This window comes from Melozone crissalis, unplaced genomic scaffold (genome assembly GCF_028551555.1).
Source record: "Melozone crissalis strain CALT ecotype California unplaced genomic scaffold, PUWL_Pcris_2 ptg000016l_1, whole genome shotgun sequence".
Classification (NCBI taxonomy): domain Eukaryota; kingdom Metazoa; phylum Chordata; class Aves; order Passeriformes; family Passerellidae; genus Melozone; species Melozone crissalis.
In genome coordinates, this window is record NW_026535794.1 from 18,283,291 (window position 1) to 18,304,361 (window position 21,071).

The 21,071-nt window shown below is 39.8% G+C and overlaps 1 protein-coding gene across 6 annotated transcripts in view; it reads right to left on the bottom strand.

The window, feature by feature from the left end:
- Positions 1-21,071, bottom strand: part of KIAA1217 (KIAA1217 ortholog) — a 351,094-nt gene that overhangs the window by 150,679 nt on the left and 179,344 nt on the right. For all 6 annotated transcript variants that reach the window (XM_054273557.1, XM_054273555.1, XM_054273556.1 and 3 more), the window contains one exon: positions 19,111-19,397. In XM_054273557.1, the coding sequence (XP_054129532.1) occupies positions 19,111-19,397 (287 nt within the window). The remainder of the gene's footprint in view (positions 1-19,110; positions 19,398-21,071) is intronic.

A 21,071-nucleotide genomic window follows, 5' to 3' on the forward strand; every position in this document is an offset into this window, starting at 1 on the left:
GGAAAGCACAGACAGAAACCCAGTACTGTGTAACACACGTCAGGGTGCATTCTGGTGTTGTCCTCATCAGTAATTAATTGGCTGAGTCCATCATCCACACCCTACAGGTGTGTTGTAGTTGTCAGCAAAGCTTGAAAAGCCTGTGTGAAATAATACTCAGCCCCACCAAGAACTCTAATAAAAGCAACTGTACACTTGAATCATTAGCACATACTCTGGATGCTTTGTTTTCCTCTAAATTATTTATACCATGACAGATGGAGAGCTGAAAGTGACATGTAGACTAGGCTTCTATTTTATATACCAAAACATCCACTTCTTTTAAAAGAGAGAAACTACAGGTTCAAATTAATATTAAAGGTAGTTTAACATACTCTTGGTATAAAGAAATGTTTTAGATCACAATTATTTGAGAAACAAAATATAACTTTTATCCTTTTGAAAATTTCAGTTCAAAGATGCTTCTTTTTATAGGGGCTTAAGAAACAATGTTTTGGAAGCAGAGCTTAAGAGACTCAGTTTAACAGAGTAATGAATAATGTTAAAGAATGAACTGCCATGCTCATGGACTTAGTTCTTGACTCATCTGCATAAATATGGCACACTTTTCATCTGAAACTGATAGAAATTTTCAGTCTCTACCTTCAAGTAGGTAATTCTCATTAAAAGATGAACATTCAAAGCATTTCAGTATTCCTCCTTTTGGCTGACACAAAATTTCTCCACAGCATTTCAGAAATTCTACTTCCAAAATTAGGAAATACTGCTAAAACAAAGAGCTTTTTTTTTAATGCAAAAATAAACAAATATAAAGTTTGAAAAGTTAACTGCTGAGACTGTGAGAAAATTAAGAATTTATTTGCTTCATTCAGACTAAAATTTCAGGGAAAAAAACCCCAGGAAAATGTTCTGAATTCTTGGCAACTGCATTTCTTTTTTACTAATTCCTTTCCTCTGTATTTAAACACCACTAAAAGACCGCAGAGATGATTTTTTCTGCTTTTTTTGCTCAGACAATGCAGCTGACAGTGATATTGCAAAACTCTGGGGGTCACGCACACAAACCTGGAAGGCCCACCACTGCAGCAAGGGGAAAAATTCTTCTCTTTATTACTGTCAAGCTTGCTACAGCCTAATGCAATAGCAGGATATTTACAAATGCAGGCTGTCTAGACTACACAAAGTATAAACTTTGTGTTTATATAGATAGACACAGGATAGAGGCAGCTTTTTTCTTAAATTTAGGCTATTATCAATTTTTATTACAAATTTGGTTTTCTCAAAACAGAAGCAAGATCTAACAAGAAAGAAGGAAACAGGCACTAAAGAAAGCAAGCAGAGCTAGATTAGCTACTTTACAACTGACAGGACTACCAATTTATCCCTCACTTGATTGGAAATTGTAAATTACAAAAACTTTCATTTTTGCTGCTGGTTTCAATGAAGAAATTATATATTCTTGTGTACATATATTTTAAGGTAAATACAGTTCAGATGGTTTCCGGAACCATTAGGTCAAACCCCAAACTATCCATGCAGTGGAATGAAGATCACAGAATGGGTCAGGTTGAAGGGGCCACAGTGGTCATCTGGTCCAACCTCTATTTATGATAGCTGTATATTGGTATTCTGGCTAGGATAATAATATATATATTAATATTCTAATTGTAAATGACAAATACTGTTTATCCTAACTCTACCTTAACTTTATGATTTTTTCTTGTAGCATTTTGCTTACTACTCTTATTTTTATCTTAAATTTTCAAGTAACCTAAAATTTTAAATATTAAAGCAATTTTTTTTTCTAAACCAGCTCATTTTTATTGCAGTCCTGTATTAAAAAGCAGCTGGGTCAAACTCAGTTTCATATGAACAGCGCTTGAAACATTAAAACTGCATGAATAGCCAAGAGTCTCAGTTGCATAACCAGGGCCAAGGAGCAGCCAATAAGCCTCTGCCAATCACCTCTACTCATCAGCAACTTTTGTTTGACTAAAGCATGCTAGAAAAGCAACCTGTCATAGTTCAAAGATTTAGAGATATGAAGAACCTTTTGCTTCCCTCAATAATTTGCCAGAATAATGAATCATTTCTATATGAAAAATACTGTGCATTACTCCTGATTTGAATCTGCCCAGCTCTCCAGCTATAACCTTTAGTTTCTGTTATGATTTTTATTGCTGTTCTAAAAAGCCAATATAAACTCAGTATATCTTCTCCTGCTTCCAGAGAATTACATTTCTCAGTCAAGGAGAATCTCTATTTTGAGTGGATCAATGGAAAAAAAAAATCACTGTTCTCAGAGAGAAACAATTTCATGGATCTCAAATCCTTTAGAAGTCCTTCTGCAATGCTCTCATGGTTCAACATCCCTTCTACAGCAGGCATTCCTGTCACAATGCACACCCAGAGGTAAGGCTGATTTGGGTCCTAATCACTGTCTTCCTGGAAAATAGCTCCTTCTCCTTTTATGATAGCGTCACACTAGGAACTCTTGTGAAAACAAAAGATCAAAAGCTCCTTACACCCCTTCAAGACTTACTGTATTCCAGGGTACAGTTTACCTTGTTCCTGGAAATTCCATCTGGAGAAGTGATGGAAACTCCTCCACTGGCAATATTCAAGACTCAGCTTGATGGGTGTGGATAATCTAATCTAAATCTCTGCTTTCCACAGCCATTTAGATGCCACCCAGAGGTCCTTTTCAGCTTAGGCATTACCATGACACACAATCACACATTTGCTCAAATGCAGCTACTCCATTCTCCATTGCAAAAGCTGAGACAAAACTTTACAAAGTCATCTGATCCTGTGGGTTTATAATGCCAGTGCTGGTTCTTTCAATACCAACTCAGTATCTTCTCTGGAAGTCTTAACCTGTGAAAAGTTTTGCCCATGTAGTATTGCAGTGTATTAAACACTTACATCATGTATTTACACCATGCTCGTGACCATTAATTGGCTCTGCTCTTTAGCCCTGAAAAGTGACTTTGCAGGCTGCTGCAGGTCTCTGCACCACCACAGCAGACTCAGCAGGAACTGTGAGCATAGCACACATTTGTCAGTGCACAAACACTGTGCACATTTCCTAAGGTGGTTACTTGAGTCTGAGAGTTCATTACCTCTGGCTTTATCTCTCAACCCAAAGGATATGTTTGCACATCTGACTAAAATCTTTCCTTGCCTGTTTTATTTGTCATTTTCTTTGTAAAAGCACCATTCTCTCACATGTCACACTTCACATCTTTACAGAATTGCTTGCCAAACTTCTTTGTCTATTTTATTGATGCAATACTGACGAAACAAAAGATAATGCCATATGAAAACATGCTCTCTGGCAGGGATACACTCTGCTTTTGTAACAAGGCACTGTGTACCTACCAGGACAATATGTCATACTCCTATGGCAAAAGATTGTATTGCAATTGCTGGCAGCTTAAGCAGAATTAATTTCTTCACCAAAGTCCAGATTCCATTAAAAAGAAAAAATTCTGTTGAAGCTGCCTGTCAATATATTCCCAAGAACTGTTTCAAGAGATGACATTTAACATTCTTCTGTATGAAAAGTCTTAACTTCTAGCTATATTTACCTCCTCCCACAAGAACCCGTTTCACCACAAATTTAAAAAAATATAAAATAAGTTTGAGTACCAAACTCCAGCTGGAAAACCAGGTGTAAGCACTTTATTACCAAACTTGGAAGAAATCCATAGATTTCTTCAAATGTTAAATGTCACCTGCTTCCCCCTGTGCTAGTCCCAAGGGCCAGCAATTCTCAAGCCAAATTTCATTTTCCTTGCAATTTCTGCATGGAAAAATTCAGAGTATGAACCTTCCCCTGCCTGTGTCTACAGGTAAATCAAACTCTTGATTTAAGATTTCAAGGAGGAGGTGTAGAAACTTTATCAGGCCTAAAACCATGGTAGATGACTTGTTCTGGCAGTCCAGCCCTACTGGAGACTAATACACCTCTGGCTACTCTACCAGGATTGAGGCTGGGAAGAATTTGAATTTATTTTTTTTAATCTTTCATCATTCAGGTAATTTCCTGCTACAATAATCTTCTCTTTCCAGTTATCAAGACAATGATCCCTGAGCACTTACTACCAGTAGTATTTCTGTAAAGGTCACTGTACTCTACAAATGATTTATGGGAACCTGTAATGTAAGAGGGAAGACAAAAAAAATACCCTGCAAAAGAAAAAAAAAAAGCAAGCAAAGCGACTACATCATGGTTTACTCTAATTGTGTTGAGCTAATACTGTGGCTGAACAAACTCTCAGAAGCTTTTTGGCCTGTGAAATAGTATCTGCAAATCTTTAAACAATGTGCTTCTTAATGGTTGGATTAACTCAGACTGTAGAAACCCCCTTAGATTAAGACTGCACTGCTTTCATGTGAAGTAGCAAGGCAGTGTGTCAGGGAAATAAATAAAGATTTTGTCCTGTTGACACTCAGCCTACCAAGCATGGAAAAGGGGGCAAAAGGCCTTGTTATGTGGCCTGTGATCTTATCCCTTATCCTTTCTGACCAGCACAAACTGTCAGGAAAGAAATAGCTCTGCTGATAAGAAGGAATACCTCCCTCTCTTTTAAGTGGAAGTATAGTAGCTGTTCTCCTTCAAGTCAAACAGAGCTCATAGTGCTCTATTTATTTAAGAAATTTTCCAATATGATGAAATATTAACTTGTTTTGGTTGTGTCATTTTGGATTAGGCTGAAGAAAAGAAGTACAACTCCCACAATGTCTCCAGATCTCAGCATCATTTTCCTTTTGATCAGTACACTTTGGACTTACAGAAGCAAATTGCAATCATATTATCAGTCCAAAAAATACTGTTGAAAACCAGCACTTGTATTAACATTTTAATCAGATGCTTTTGAAATCATCTTCAATGAACAGCAGTCAACTCAAACACCCACCTGGGACAGCAAAGTCAGTTTGATGTTTGTATATTCCTACTTACTGAAAACTTCCAACAGGAAGAGCTTGGTTATTAAAAACCAACTGCCTGTGTATTTACATGGAGCTTTCAGGAAAGGCAGTGGGGAAAAACGGTGCCTTGCTACATCGCTGCCGACCAACTTCATTTCCACGGGGGATATTTGAGCATCATGCCTAATGTTGTCTGAGGCAGGGGCCTAAATGAGAAACAACTGGTTGATCCCTCTTCCCTTAGATGAGAACAAAGTGACAGGAGAGATAAGAGAGATGGCATGGGCTGAGTCTGGGCACATTTGTTCTTTGCAACACTTCTTGGTGCCTGAGCTTTCAAGGGATCAAATAGCAGAGCTACAGTTCTGACTGCTTACCTGTCTGTTATGAACAAGGAAACTGGAAATTCTCCCTTTATGTGTGAAACAAGGCAGTCTAGTCATGGAAAAGATAAACTATGTGTTTTTACTGAGCATGATACCACAATATGCTGTTAACCTTGCACTGGTGCCAGTCATTAGTTTTCAAAAGAATTTTAATGATTTTGCTCTTTAGTGCAACACCCAACACACCTAGAATGGACTCAAAGCAAAACATTCTCTTTGGCTCATCCAGGCTTTTCTTCCCCTTACAACTCTTATTCAACTTTTTCAACTATTCCTCCCTCCTGGATTTCAGATAAAATTACTTAAATCTGGCTGTTGCAACAGAACCCTGCCTGACTCAGATTCTTTGCTGAATTTGGGTGAACAAATGCAGGTGATTTTGTGGGTTGGCAGAGACAGCAATATGAAATCAGGCTGGCTGTTCTGGTTAAATGAGCAGTCAAACAGTATGTAAGATTAGGTTTCCAAACATAGCTCCCTGCCATACACTGAGGTAAGTAAAACCAGATCATCGCCCTCGTCTCCACTGGAAGTATCTGAAGGCAGAATGAACATTTTGAAATTATGACTGCATTTTAAAAGACTTCTGAAGGATCACAGAACCCAGACATATAAGAAAGTTTTCAAACCACAGGGAAGATAAGCTGAAAAACAAAGCAGTAGTGGCTAGACAAACCTCACTTGAAAGGCTTGATAACTTTTGTCTGACTGCTTTTGCAAAGGAAGTTAGGAATTAGAAAAGCTATTCTGCTCTCAAAATCTAATACTGTTCCTAAAATTAAAAAAAAAAGTAAAAAAGAGGGGGAGGGAGGGAGAGAGAGAGAGAGGGAGAGAGAGAGAGAGAGAGAGAGAGAGAGAGAAGGACAATGACAAAAACACAGACATCTTGGCAGTATCCAGGGAAGTTTGACAAGAGGCAGCAGAAAGCACAGATCAAAAGACCACATAAGTTCTTTTATTGTGGAAAATACCTAGAATTCCATGTTTATCTTACCACAATAAGGCACTGAATGGTTATCTAAACTGCCCTTGTTTTGCCAGGCGACTCAATACATCTGTAGATTTTACCTCACATTAGTTTTAGTCTGGTGTGTTTAAAAGGCTACACAGCAACTCAATCTAATCTAGAAGTTTATGCATCTTCTTACAGTCATCACAGAGACTGATCACCTTAAACAAAAATCTCTTTGGTATCAGTTCAGAATTACCCGCGCCAGTTGCTACACCTAAAATCACATTGCTGTGATACATCACAAAAAACCTCAGCCCTTTCTCTGACAGTACATCACTATTAGGTATTGTGAGAAATCCACAAAAGTATATTAAAAACCCCCCAACCCTACATACGAAGCATCTCACAAGTACCTGTTTGAATACTTGTGAGTCTTTTTTTTTTCTCCTTCATTTCCTTAGTTCTCCTTTTACAAACTGTGGAAAGTTTCCCTAAATTCCAAGCTGGCTTTGCCTATATACCACAGCAACAAAGAAATCTGTCTAACATATTGTAAGTGGAACTATTTTTGGCAAAATAATGAATCTTAGACAGGTTTTTAAGTCATGCAGAAACAAGACGGAACTTGTGAGTTCACGGTTTCTTTAAAACAAACCAATACCTCCTGTCACAGCAGAAGGAAAAAAAGATATGTCAAACCCAAAATATTACAGCAGAAGCAAGAGAAGACATGAGAAAAAAAGTAGCTCACTCATCTTCACTATTCAAGTATCTTCAGAGTACAAGTCTACTGTTTCCTAAGCCTTCAATTCAGAAGAGGCCCACAAAGTCCAGAGTCCTGGAAGACTTCCAGTAACAAGATTAAACCCTGCATACAAACATTCTCTATAATTAGGGAAGAAAGCATCTTGGTTTTTGAACAGTATATGACAAATTTTGAAACCATGAGATAAAATCAAATTGCATTTTAACATGGTTCAAGAGAACCCTTTCTTTGGTAGGCCGTCAGTTTCCCTCTTGAAAACATCTGATAACTACTGCAGCAAAGTCACGTTTTTTGCACCTCTCAAAATCAACCTAGAAATATGTATGGACAGTAGGATAATAATAATGAACACTTAAGGACATTCCTTCTGACAGGCATCAATGTTTTGAATATAAAAGCCTATGCAAAAGCTTCCACTCTCTCTTACACAAGCCCCACAGAAGAAAGTCATGGCTCTTAATCACAGCTGTACCTGGCGTGCAGGAGAATCACCAGAGGAACAGCAAAGAGCTGAGAAGTTCCTTTTTCTTCTTGATTGTGCCACAGGAGCACAAGGAGTTACCTCCTCCCCAAAAGCCATCTCCTCAGTAGCAGACTGCCACCAGCATGGAAGGGCAGAGGCAGGAGCAGGAGCAGCACAGGTCCCTCTTCCTCCTGGTGCAGCTTTTCCATAGGTGTGCACATGCGGCAGAGCCTCGTCTGATGTGCAGCTTCATTACACATCCGGGTGGATGAATGAGTCACATCTAGAAAATACTGGTTTCTCATGGCTGCGTGTTCGCACACGGGTGGGGATTGAGCAAATACATGGGCTGCAAACTCCCTTTTGAGACAGGATTAATACCCAAGGCCAAGGAGGTCACAACTTAGCGATGAAGGAAGAGGCTAACATGTGTACAGTAAGACATGAAAGAGCAATCAAAGTAACAAATAGTTAATGCTGTGGTGAAATGTCTTGAATATTTCAGCATGAGCATCTTGAATATTTACAGCAACAACCAAGTATTACACGCGGCCTCTGCAGCGGTGCTGCATTACTGAAAGCCATTCAGCGGCCTCAGGAAGCAACCTGACTCGCCATGCCGTGGGTTCCAGGCTGGGGTGGATGCAGGCAGTTGCTGAGGCCGGGATTAGGCTCCGTGGCCTGGAGCCCGGGCAGCAGGGCCCGGCAGCTGTGGCCGTGAGGGAGCCGCAGGCCCAGCGTGCCACGGCGGCAGCAGGTGCTGCAACGTCCGGTGTGGAAAACGCTTGGTAAAAATAAAATAGAGGGGAAGTACACATGAGCCAGGAATGAAATGCTTGCATCTGATATCAGAGGAAGAGCACGTTGGTCAGGCAGTCCGCTGGTTTGAGCCAACTGTACCCTGGTCAGCAGGAACATTTTATTTGCATCAATACCAGCACCACAAGGGCCAAGAAAAACATTTTTGTGATCTGCGCCTCCCTGCTCCACCCCATCCCACCCTTCTGCGATGTTCTGAAGGGAGAGGTTCTCCACTGACTTCCAGAAAGGTTTGATGCTGTTTCTACCACATTTTCATTTAAATTCCCTGGTGACAGACACCACAGTAATTGCCTCTGGTAAAGCAGAGTCCCTGGTGTGTGTAGAACAGAAACCCTCCTCTGCCCACTCACCCACGCAGGAGCGTGCAAGAGGCTGGCAGAAGGCACCATCCTGCCTGTATTTCCAGTGCAGGACTTGGTATTAGCCAAAAAGAGGCAGCTTGGATTACCAGCTGAAAACAAACTGGAACAATTGAGATCCTCTAAAAAATCAAAAAATATTGCAGTAGTAACTGACAAATCATGGCAATTGCATTACTGTGGTGATCCCATTCTAAGAGCACAGAGGTTCTCCCACATCCCTGGGTAACAGACGGTGACACAATGTTTTCTGTTTAGTGCAAAGCTATTAAACAATTTTAATATGAAATAGCTTTTTTAAAAAAATAAAGATCATGTGATATCCATAAAGAAAGGGTGAAATTGGCACACAATATCTGTGAGGTTTTGGAGTGGGTTTTTCTTTACAGACTTTTAGGGAAATACATAACAGATAGAAACAAAAGTAGAACAAGAATTTATTCAAATTATCACTTCTCTGTCAAAAAAAGAAAAAAGAAAATAGTTTGTTTAGATCAACAAGAAATTTTATAAATGTTCTAATTTTTGGGTACACTTTTTAAATGGAAGCATTTATGTTACATGTGTACTTTTAAGTTAATTTTTTACATTATCCTAAAAAATAATTCTTCCTTCCACACAAGATTTTCTCGCATTTAAATCAACCAGCCAATGTCGTGCAATAGTTTATTTGTTCAGCCAATGGGAAATAAGTCACATTTCTTTTTACTTATTCTAATCAAAGTCAAATATTTGTTCCTTCTGTGAGTAGTTTGCTACTAATTACAACAGTCTGATGTACAGTATTTTGTGTTACTAAAAATAGGTCTACAAATTAATAAATGCAGTTAAAATTATGCTTTCAAAGCACAGTGGAAGAAAGCCCAAAGCTCATACATAAACATTGACAGCAGGTCTGTTTCCAGACTTTAGACACCCACATACCCACAATATAGGTGCAAATTGGAAAAGTCTCTGGGAGGAAGAGTGTCTGAAATAAACATATCATGTAGGATTTAAAATCAGAATCAACTTCTTTCAAATAAAAAAACCCAAAAAAAACTAAACCCTTTTAACAATGTGTTTCCACTCTTTACATCTACCACTTGCTGCCTTCCTCCTTTCTTGACGGACAGATATCTCCCTTCAGATGGAAGAAATATTTAGCTTCAACTGAAATTGAAGTAAAACTAGTTTTGCTCTTTTGAATGAAATAATTGCAATGAAGACAGCTTATTTAAAGGTATGTGTAAGAAATGTGTGAGAAACCCCTTAGAAGCTGAAAGAGTCTTAAAACTTAATTGAGCCCTGGAACTTTTAGTCATGAGACATTAACATAGTCAAGAATTCTGCAGTACAAAACAGAACTGGACATTCATGTAGGTATCAGGAAGATCCAGTCTTACAACTAGCAAGAAGATAATTTTGGAAGATAAATCTCAAGATGTGGGACAAAACAATCTGTAACTCCTAAAGATCAGAACATACATGATGGCTGATTATCCCACATCCACCACCTGACAGGTGTTAAGAAATTGTCCTTAAGAGGCAGAACTCAAAGTGAAAAACATATTACTGGTCTTTTGGATTATGTAATCCAAAAATAAACTAAGAGAATAGTCCCTCTCTTCCTCTGCTTAGGCAGCAGTCTCCTAGTGAATAACTGGAATCACTACAATCCCCTCCACAAGGGGCCACACAAAATGCAGCAGCACAAAAGGTACTAACTAGGGCAAAAAATCCACAAGACCACAAGACCACCCCTTCAAAAGATTCTTGACCAACCAGAAGTCCCAGCACTGACTTGCTATGTCAAGATGCAAAACTTGATACCACAGATTCCGAACTGGCACAATTATCATGACTGGGTGAATACTAAAAACACACATCTCAGGGGGAGGTGTCAGAGTCACAGGTGTTGGATGCAATTTTAACAACAGCACTGTTTTTCCTGGTGTACTCAACTCATTTGAAGAGAAGGGAAATTGGAATATATGTATATAAGTGATTGACTTGTCTTATTTACTCTAGTTCTCCTATTTGAGCCGAGAAAATACATTTAAATTCCAGTTTATTAATTAAATTAAATACATTAATTAAATACATTTAATAATAAATAAAATAAATAAATAAATAAATAAAATAAATAAATTAATTAAATACATTTAAATTCCAGATTATGGTTAAACCAAACCAGTTAATCAGGTGACTTCAGTGCAATCTGCCTTTGTTAGAAAAACAACTGAAAAATGCTGTAAAGCAGTAGCAGTAGTCCAGAGGTACATTTACTTTGCTAATGACTGACATCAATATGTGCTCCCATCCCAACTGACAATGTGCAAATAGCACAAAAGTGCTTCCTAGTGAGAAGCTAACAGGACTATTCAGCTGTAACAAGAACAACCCAAGCATATTCATAACAATTTGCAGGGAAAAGGTTTTTGGACACAGCAAATTCACCAGTTCTGAGGCTAATCACAGGTCACCCAGGGAATTACACTGTCACCTCAGCACTAACACCAACCAACCTGTTGCCCTCACCCAACACCTCTGCCTGGCTGTGATCATCTGCCAGACAAGTGCTCCTCACACGTTCTGTAGCACACCTCCAGAGCTGTGGCAAGTGAGAATACCTGCTCAAAACCAGTGTGGCCAAAAGTACCTGCAGACCAGAGCTTGCAGGTCTTCATTATCACTTCTGTCACGAACTTATTGTGCTCTCTTAAGTAAATAAGGGGCTTGAAATTAATTTTGGGATTTAGGGATCACAGACAAGCCCCATCTGGAATGCTGTCCTGAGGACGCCTCCCATGCTACTCATCCCTGAGCTGGGCAGGAAGCAACTGGAGGTGCTTTGGTTTAAAAGCAGAGGTGGAAGAGGAAGCAGGGGCAAAGCACCCTTTGTGCAGACAGAGGAGCAGCTGCAGGAAGCAGTGCTGCCCTGAACCCATCCCCAAGCAGGGCCCTGCTGGCTGCTTTGGTGCAGATTTTGGCAGTCATTGACAGAGGCAACCCAGGAAGAACAAGGGCTAAACCAAGTATGTGCAAAAACACACCTATAAATGCCTTGGGACATTTTGGCCCAGAAAAGCTTAAGTTTCTGAAACCTAAGGAATCTCAGGTGTCTACAATAAATGGGAGAGGTTTCCATGGGCAACATTTTTGAAGGCAGCTGCCTGAAATATGCTTTAAGGGATACCAAAGTCCTAGATTCCTTACTGGATTTAACAACAGGCACTGGAACAAGATCACTGCAGGCATTTACACAGTCAACTGAATACAAAATATTCTAAAAATACTTTTGCTTGTCATAAAATAAGATTAGAAAAATATATGTACAAAATTCACATGAACAAAGGTAAGTACAAACAACTACCTGGGACTTCTGAGTTACAAACAATACACACTATTTGAAATGCAGAGGCGTTGCCACAGAAAAAAAGTTACTAATCCTGTTGGGGCAAAGTAACTGCACTGCTGTGTGGTTTGCATGGGGGAGGGAAGGAAAAAGAAAAGGAATTGCTTTATTAGTTTTTTTGCAGCTTTGTTTTGCTTGATTTTTCAAAGAAAACCCCAGCTTTTCAAATTACTTTTAACTGATAGATATAAATGAAGAAACTTATATTTATCAAAGCAAGTATTAACAATCTAGTTAAACTTCATTTACTCCCAGAGACACCTTAGGGCTAGTAGTTTAATATGTACCTTAATAGGTTGCCTTACTTTTATAAACTAGAGGGCAAAATTGAAAGACTTTCCACTGAGACATTCTATTAGAAATATTCTTCTTCCTCAGCATTTTCACTTTGAGTGAATACAAAGTAAATCCACTTTACTTTGCTAATGAACCAGCTCTTTGTTCATTTATCTATCAAGCTATTTATAAATATCTTGCAATCACAGCATTATCTGGGGGCTAAAGAGCATGTTTCAACTCAATATAAATGGACATGTCATCTCATGTCCTTCCATAAACAAAAGCTAAGGGCTTGGAATCCAGCAGAGATTTAACCTCGTAATCATGTCGCATATGTTCGTTTTCATTGCTTTTCTTAGGTGCTTGTAGCAGTGTAAAATACAAGCAGTTGCCCTTAACTTAGGGCGGCCCTGAAAGCAATAAATTGTTGCACCAGCTGTAGGTGAGACAGGGGACACGTGTGGACACTGGGGAGGGTCCCCCTTCCTCAGCATGTTCTGCTGGGTCACACAGACTGCCCAGGGACAATGGGGAACTGCCTGCTCGGGCAGGGGAGCAGTGCCCATTGGTGGAGAGGAGGCAGGAACTCGCAGAAACCTCCTCAAACAACTTCTGAAACTTTACTTTTCCTCCACACAAAAACCTACAACCCATGCCGACACAGCAGCACGTTCTGGCTGCGTGACCCTGACTTCTCACGTACAAACAGGCATTTTTTGGTGACACGTTAAGTACAGCAGAATGTGAACCAAGTGGTAATTCAATAAAATGGATGTTCCCAACTAGAAAAATTTGCAGCATATCCAGATAAAGTCACATTCTTCACATTTTGAAACTGAATATAATTTTTAACTCTGTTTTTAACTCACACAGAGCAAAGAAGTGTTCATGCAGTAATAACACTAAATCAGTTTCTCCCTACCAGATTCCATGGCATCAACCAGCAACAGTGTAATGAACACAAAATATACTAGTTCATTTTGCACATTGTTATTTGTACATAAGCAAGCACTAAATAACTAACACTTAGACTCTGGCAGAAAAGTTAAATTGAAAGGAATTCTAAAAAATTCTCATTAATAACTCAGGATATAACTGGGTGTAAAAGCAAAAGAGCTATGACTAAAAAAATCCAGTTTTTGAAGTGATTTCTTCACTTGTAGTGCTTTCAATTCTTTCACTTTAAAAGTCACGACACATTCCAAAAATTGTTGATTTAACCTTGCCTAATCAAGCAATGCAGGATATCAGAAAACCTTTATCCCCTGTTTTTTCACCTGGAATGAAACAATGTGCTTACCATATTCTGCAACCCCCTCACTCCCTAAATCCTACTGAGGATCTGCATGGACGCAAAGTTCCTCTCCAGTTTACATCTCTCAGTAGCCTTAGGCAGAACATTACTATTTTTCTCTTTTCACATTTTTAAGCTCGGGCATTGTTCCCACCCTTTCCCACTCAGACCATTCCCATCCCCATTCCCATTCCACACTGAGACACCTGAACTGGGGGGACTCTGCAGCCCCAACGCTGCTTCCTGTTACCACGTCCCACCGCGCCAGCCATCCCTTACCTACTGCTGTTTGCTTGATCTGCCCTCGCTGATGTGAACATGAAAGTACTTGCAACTAAGAACACAAGGTGCTTACTGTCCCTCCTGAGGGACTGAAAGTATCCCCTTTTGTTTATACCTCAGATCCCAAAGTCCCAATAGCCATTCTGTTGCTCGATTTTTACCTCCAAGTAAGTTTATCCTCTACTAACGTACTTATATCCAAGAATAAAAATCTATTAAGAAGTGCTCAAATGTTACCTATGATATCAAAACATACACTCAAAGTCAGTTTAACCAACTGATACCGTGATTCATGTAAAAAACAAAAAGCTTCAGTATTTTAACAGATATCAAATCCTGGAATAAATGCTGTTATAATTTTAGGGTTCTATTTTAACAGTTAAAGGAGAGACATCTGGCAGTAATCTACAAATAAATACAGTGTCTCCATTCTTAGTTTCTCCTCCAAAACACTACCTAGGAAATTTTTGCAGCATGATTCATATAATCAACATGATACATTACAATGCCTTTCAAATAATTCCGAATTCTTGGTTCATTCAATAAAGAACTCATTTTTGAAAGAGAAAAGGGAACATACCCTGCCAGAAAACTTGCTTTATTGACTCAGCCCTGCTGCCAGCAGGAACATGGTGAAGCAAACTCCAGGATTTCAAAAGCATTTTTTCACAGCGAGGGCAGAAACAGAAAGAGGCTTATTTACCGAAATGTGAGATCCCACAGGTGAGGCCAGAGACGGTTTGAAATCCTCTTCTTTTAGTTCCAAAAGTTTTAATTTATGATGAAATCTGTAATAATCCCTTCAAGCTGCCAGGTAGAACGCACGCCATATCTCAGCCGTGTTTTCTTTCGCCCCTTTGCAGAGTAACTTTGTTATTTGCATAAAGCTTAGTCCTGGCCTATGGGACTTTTTGAACATCTACATGTTAGATTAGCTGTCTTGACATGCTCTATCAAGCATGACATCATGGATCTCCATGGTAACCTTAGCCACACCTGCCCAGATGCCAGAGTTACCTGTCATGTTCAGATCTAAATGAACACAACAAAAAAACGCTAAACCACCATTTTCTAGGCAATCACCCCTGCAAAGGCACCGGAAGGATTTGAGTTTTGTTTTTAATTGATGGAAATCTGATTTCGTTTGCTAAGAAAATTTCTTCTTCACGGAGCACTGCCTGAAGCACTAGAGCTGCTCCTGACCCTTCCACACCTCCCAGCCTTTTTCCTAGTCAAACAAAAGCTGAAAAAACTGTGGCAAACTTCTTCCAGCTCACTTTCTTACCCCAGGCTCACAAGCTCCTGCTTAGAAAAACTTCTACGCATTCATTTTTGTTCTCTGCCCCTCAGAAAGGTTTTTTTAGAGGTGACTTGTAAAACAGGTTCACAGGAGGGATTACCCCCTCCCATTGCCAGGTTAGCATTTTAACCTCTTAATTGCTAACTCCTTTTCATGTCTGCAGCTACAGACCTAGCTTTTAGACTTGTTCCCACTTTCCTTCTCTGCTGACCAGAGTCAACATCACCTAAGCAGGTGACCATGTCCGTCCATGAGCTCCACAGCAGATGATTCACACTGTCTGAAACTGAAGACATCCCAGACTGTTTCTTTCTGGTTTTTTTTTTTTTTTTCAACTTCCCTGGGGATTACATTAGCACCTTCCTTTCATTACCACAGGTGAGACAGCCTTGGCAGAGGTAATGTATTTAAAGCTCCTGCAGAAAGTTGCATTACCTAAAAAAAAATTAAAAATTGTTCCTCAGCTTTACAGGCTTCCAGGTGGAGGGAGCTCTGGTGCCCAGCTGTGGATTCATCTTAGAAGGGGGAAAAGCTGCAATGTGAGGGTGAGCTGCTGGGCTGTGGGTCACAGAGATGTGGCTATGGGGTGCTGCATTCTCCTGTGTTGGGGCACACAAGGCGTGTCTGCACCCCCTCAGGCTGCTGCCAAGTCATGCTCCAGTTTATCACAGACCAGCTTAGCTGCAGGCTATTTGCCTGGCTGCAATATCCCAAGCCCCTTGTGCAAATAAAGATGGCCCCTGCCTCTGTGAGCTTTCCTTTCCAGAACAGGCTATCACAAACACGGCAACAAACCTTCAGAGGAGAGATGGTCTGTGTGCACAGCTGGGAGGTTTCAGGTCATACATTAGCTAACCATCAGTAATCCCTGCTGGCATTTTACCTGGCCATGATTGTACTTCTGATTTGTGGCAGATTATCAGGAGCAGAATTGGGTCCTCAGGAGGCACATCCAGGGAGGTATTTATCTGAATAAATGAAGCCTGGAGGAAACTATTAGCACATAGTGGAAGATGCAGACAACATTCAGCTGCCCTTGCTGGTGGAAGTGATACAGTAGGATGTGACAGCATATATAATATTTTTGCCCTGATGTTTATTTCCTGCAAACAAGGAGTCAGTTTGCCATACTCAGATAATGATGGCTAAAATGGACAAGAGAACAATGTCCACAAAGAAGAAACCAGACAATTACTAATCTAGATTTTCTACTCGTTGTGGAGGTGACAGGGTTTAAAGCAACCTGGAGGAGAAATTATATGTATATGTATATGTATATGTATATGTATACACACCAAGGGCTACCTGACTGTAAATACTGGGGTATTTTATGTTTCAGCTGCACCATTTGACAGCGAGATTAGAAAACAGTGTTGCATTAACTACTACCCTTGATAGGTGTCCTACCTATCAAGGGTAGTAGTTAATGCAACACTAGTGGTGTGTGTGGTAGTAGCGTGGAAATTCCCACCATGGACAATGTTGCCTCTTTCCAGATACTGGAGCAGCAGAAGAAGTAAGAAGGGAAAAAAGGAACCTGGAAAATAAGTTCTGACATTTTAATTTAAAATATGACATTTTAAATCATGTCTTCCCATACACCTTACAAATTTTTTTGTGATACATGTATATGTTGCATATGCATACCTACTACATGTGCATGTAATCTGTCTTCTATACCATTGCTACACACTCATATATATAAAGGTAGAAAAAAGGAAGCATGGATGGCAAACATACATATGCATCCTTCAAGGCAAAATTATACCACAGTCTTATTCATGGAGTGGCTAAGAAATCACACATTATACATACACATACATGCACACACACAGCTGTGTGTACATATATATATTTATAAACACATACCTATGTGTATCCATATACAGTTACATATAAACACACACAAACACCAAATACTGATATGTGGGCGTGCACACAGAGACACAATTGGTAAGAAAATCCCCCTTTGAACTGTAATGCTATGATCATCACAGTCTTACTGCATTGATGAGCCAGACAGTTGATACATCACATGCCAACTAAGCAACTTTCTTACAATCAACTTCTATTATTTATTTCTGCATGTTTTCATGTGGTTTTAGTTCGGTTAATACTTTTTTAAGTAAGGCTGAATGGCTGGAGTCTTCAGTATTTCCTACTTCCAAGAAATACATTTTGATGCTGAAATAGTAGTTTTAAAGTTATTTTGTTTTAAAAATTAAAATTGTTAAAAAACTCATTACACACAACATATAATACATATGTCTAATCACCAAAAAGTAGAAGCAGGAGAATGAATTTTGCCCTCAATAAATTAGCAAGGAAGACACATTTTAAACAAATATCAAGAGCAGTTACTGCATTCCTTCTGTAATTTACTGCCTTCAGAAAAGGCTCAAATTACAAAATGTGTAGGGTGTAATGCTGTAGGCTGTTCAAACTAGGTTTGCAGTGTCTGCAACACTGGAACTAAATATTTACATGACTCCAAAAGATCTAATCTCTGGATTTCGCCCCCCTCCCACCCCCTTTATTTAATTTGTATGCTATCTTTATCCACCACCCAGCACATTCCACACAGTCACTAAAGTTCATGGAAGAGATAAGTGGGGAAAAAAAAAGTCAAGACTTTAAAAAGAAAGGAGTAAAACTGTTTAAAAATGAGGAATAGATCATCCTCATTAGAGCTGAAGTCTTGCAGCAATTTTAGCTGGATACAGATGGTTTCTAACAGTGATAGCACCTGGGATCTCTAGAGACCCTGTAAAAGAGAAGTTCTAGGGGTGAGTTAACAAATTACAATCTTTCTAAACCTCTAACAGTCTGATCTTCAAAGTCTCACAAGTATGCAAAGCTTCAAAGAAGCTTGGAATTCACTAAGAGCTTCCATAACAGAGTACAATATTTTTCCAACTCATTTTTATTCCTTATTTACACTTAATTTGCTGTTAGCACTGAAACACCTGTAAACCACTAAGGGAAATGAGCTCTACAAAAAGGCTTGCTGTCAATCATTGGCTCAACTGAGAATAATGAGCACAAGATTTTTTAGACCAAACTCCAAATTCTGATGCTTGACTGAAAAAAAAATTAATTATGGAATAGATGATAGATTGTGGGAACAGATTAAGCTCCGTTACTGCACCCAAAACCAGAGCCCAGAGTTAGGCAGAGATCCTTGCACGGCAGTCCCTGAATGCAGAAGGTCGGCGTGCGGCAGCCTCCACCTGCTCTGAGAAATACATCAGCGTGTCAGCTCCCCTCTGACCCTGCATGGACTGCTGGCTGCTGGGAAGCAGCTGCAGGCAGAGGCACACCACCCTCAGGTATGCTGCTGACAGACGAATGTGGGTGTCAAAGCTCCCTGGAGGAGGCAGACAGTTATGGGTAAGTCTGTTCTGTTTGCATTACAAAACTCAAAAATAGAAAAGAAACCAAATGAAAGGGTAACACAGCCAGCTAAAGCATACAGACACACTCTGCAGGTATTTTCTTTTCTCCCAGGCAGTGGTGCCAATACTCAAAGTGTAACAGAAGTCAGCAGCTGTTCCAGATTTTCCCTTCAGCTGTGAAAAGTAGATTGAGACTCATATACTAAGATCAAGACTCTCACCTTCACTCCTTCACTGTGTATGCTATAAAAAAAGGAAAAGCTCTTCAGAAATGTCAATTTCAACAAACAATTCCAAGGTAAGACTGAACAGATTTATTTTGTTTCTTTGAATTTCAAGGCAACATCTGAATCACAGGCCACATCTAAAAATTTGTTTCATGCTTTGTTACATTCTCACCTTTTGTAATGAGGCAACACTGAGTTTTGTAGGAGTTACAAGGACCATTAACCACACATGATAGAAATTTGACTTCCTTACCTGATCTCTTAGTCTCTCCTGGTGTCCCATTATTGCTGTGGCATGGTGGGGATATTTCTGTTTCAGATGCTCAAGAAAAGCCTCTCTCTTCCTGTCCATTTCTGAGGTTTGCATTCCCAGTATTTCTTTGGAACTGCGAGGGCCACCTACAGTGTGTCTCCGAGGGATGTTGCGGGTGGGCTTTGCGCTGGGAGATGTGTGACTGCTCGGGGTGGAAAGCAGCTCTTTAGATCGGAGACATTCTGCATCGTCCAGTGATGTCACATGCAAACTGGGTTTTGCCTGGTCTGCAAAGAAACAAAAATCAAAACCAAACATAGTTTGCATTATAAAAACACCAACATTCACATTAGTAGGAAAATGGGGGAAAAAAGACTGATATGAAAGCTAGGTACTTTTAAAAGTCTGGCAGTGTGCAATGGCATGTTCTGCATCATTAGGCATATACATATCATAGTAAGTGGCCCAGAAACAATCCCTTATATAAGCTGTGCACATACTTATCTACTTTTATCACACAATTGCAGCATTGCCTCACAGAAAAGTGAGTATCATTAAAGTGGATGTTCCTTTTATATCAACTTTACCTACGTGACTTGAAAAGAAGATCTGACAAGGCCCTTATTCCCTGACCTTTAAGATCTACAGGATGCTTTCTACAAGAAGAAACAGATTTCTTCAATAGGGTCCGGTACACCTAATGTCCCCATAACTAGTATACTTAAGGATACAAACTGATAAAATTCCTTTGACAGAGCAGATTTGTAATCCTTAATCTTTTTTTTCAGTGTGTTTTCAGCATGTTCTGAAACACCTAGGAAATAGTAAGAGGGTTTGGGAGTCTCTTTTTCCTGATTTTTGACTGTGGTCTGGTTTTAAATTTCATGGATCTCCCTCAGATTTTATATGTCTCAGGACAGCAGGCTGGAAAATTCTACTTCATTTTTCCATAAACCATTTCTTAAGAAAAAGAATAAAAGCAAGTTCTGTGGGATCTAAAAAAGGAAAGAAAATCAGATAAATTTTACTACTTTAAAATCTACTTTAAAACCAAAGACCACGACAACAGTTGTAAAGAGATAGGCAGACACTGTGGGTATGTAAGTGCTGGCTTATCTTCAGGTAACTCTGTAACATGAACCCTCTGCTGCTCAAAAAATTGTAGACTGGAGCCTTGTTACCTAATACCTTTGAAAAAATCCCTCACTCCTTTGTCAGCAAAGGAAAAAAAACCCCAAAAACTAATAAAAACCTGAAGTACTGAAAAGGCCTCTCCAAGTCTGATGTGGCCTTCCTCATCTTTACCAGACAGACTCAAACTCAGACGTCCCTGACTGTTAACCCTTGCCAGCACCTCCCCAGGAGCAGGGAGCTCCTTCTACCTGTTTTGAATAAATCTTTATTTCTCTCTGTCTGACACTTGTTGCCTCAGAACCCCTTTTGCCCACGTGCAGCTGCCATTACACAGCACCACTGCTTGGAAACAGGCACCTACTCGCTTTTTTTAATGGTTCAGTCACTCATTCTGACACTGTGTGGTAGGCACACCACTTGCCTCAGGACTTTATGCTGATGATTTCTCAACTTTCTGGTGTGCACTGTCAATAGCCTGCCATGTGCCATGGAACCTCAAGCCCCAGTAATAAAGCAAATCCTCCAATGGTGGAGCCACTGCTGGATGTCCCACCAATGCACATAGGGAATCCATTTCCTTGGGCTCCATAACAGAACTTGGCACTGGATGGTCCTCAAAGACTTTGCACATTTCAGTAAACTCCCTATACTGTCTAAGGGCTCCAAAATGTTCCACAATGCCCTCTTGTCTGCATTCATGGAAACCTATCCTGAAAGCAGATGCAGGCACAGGGGCCCAGACTGCAGGTGACACCATGGTTTGATGAGAAGAGATCTGGACACAACTTTGTGAGCAGGTTTGGTTCACAGGGAAGTCTTACTCTTAC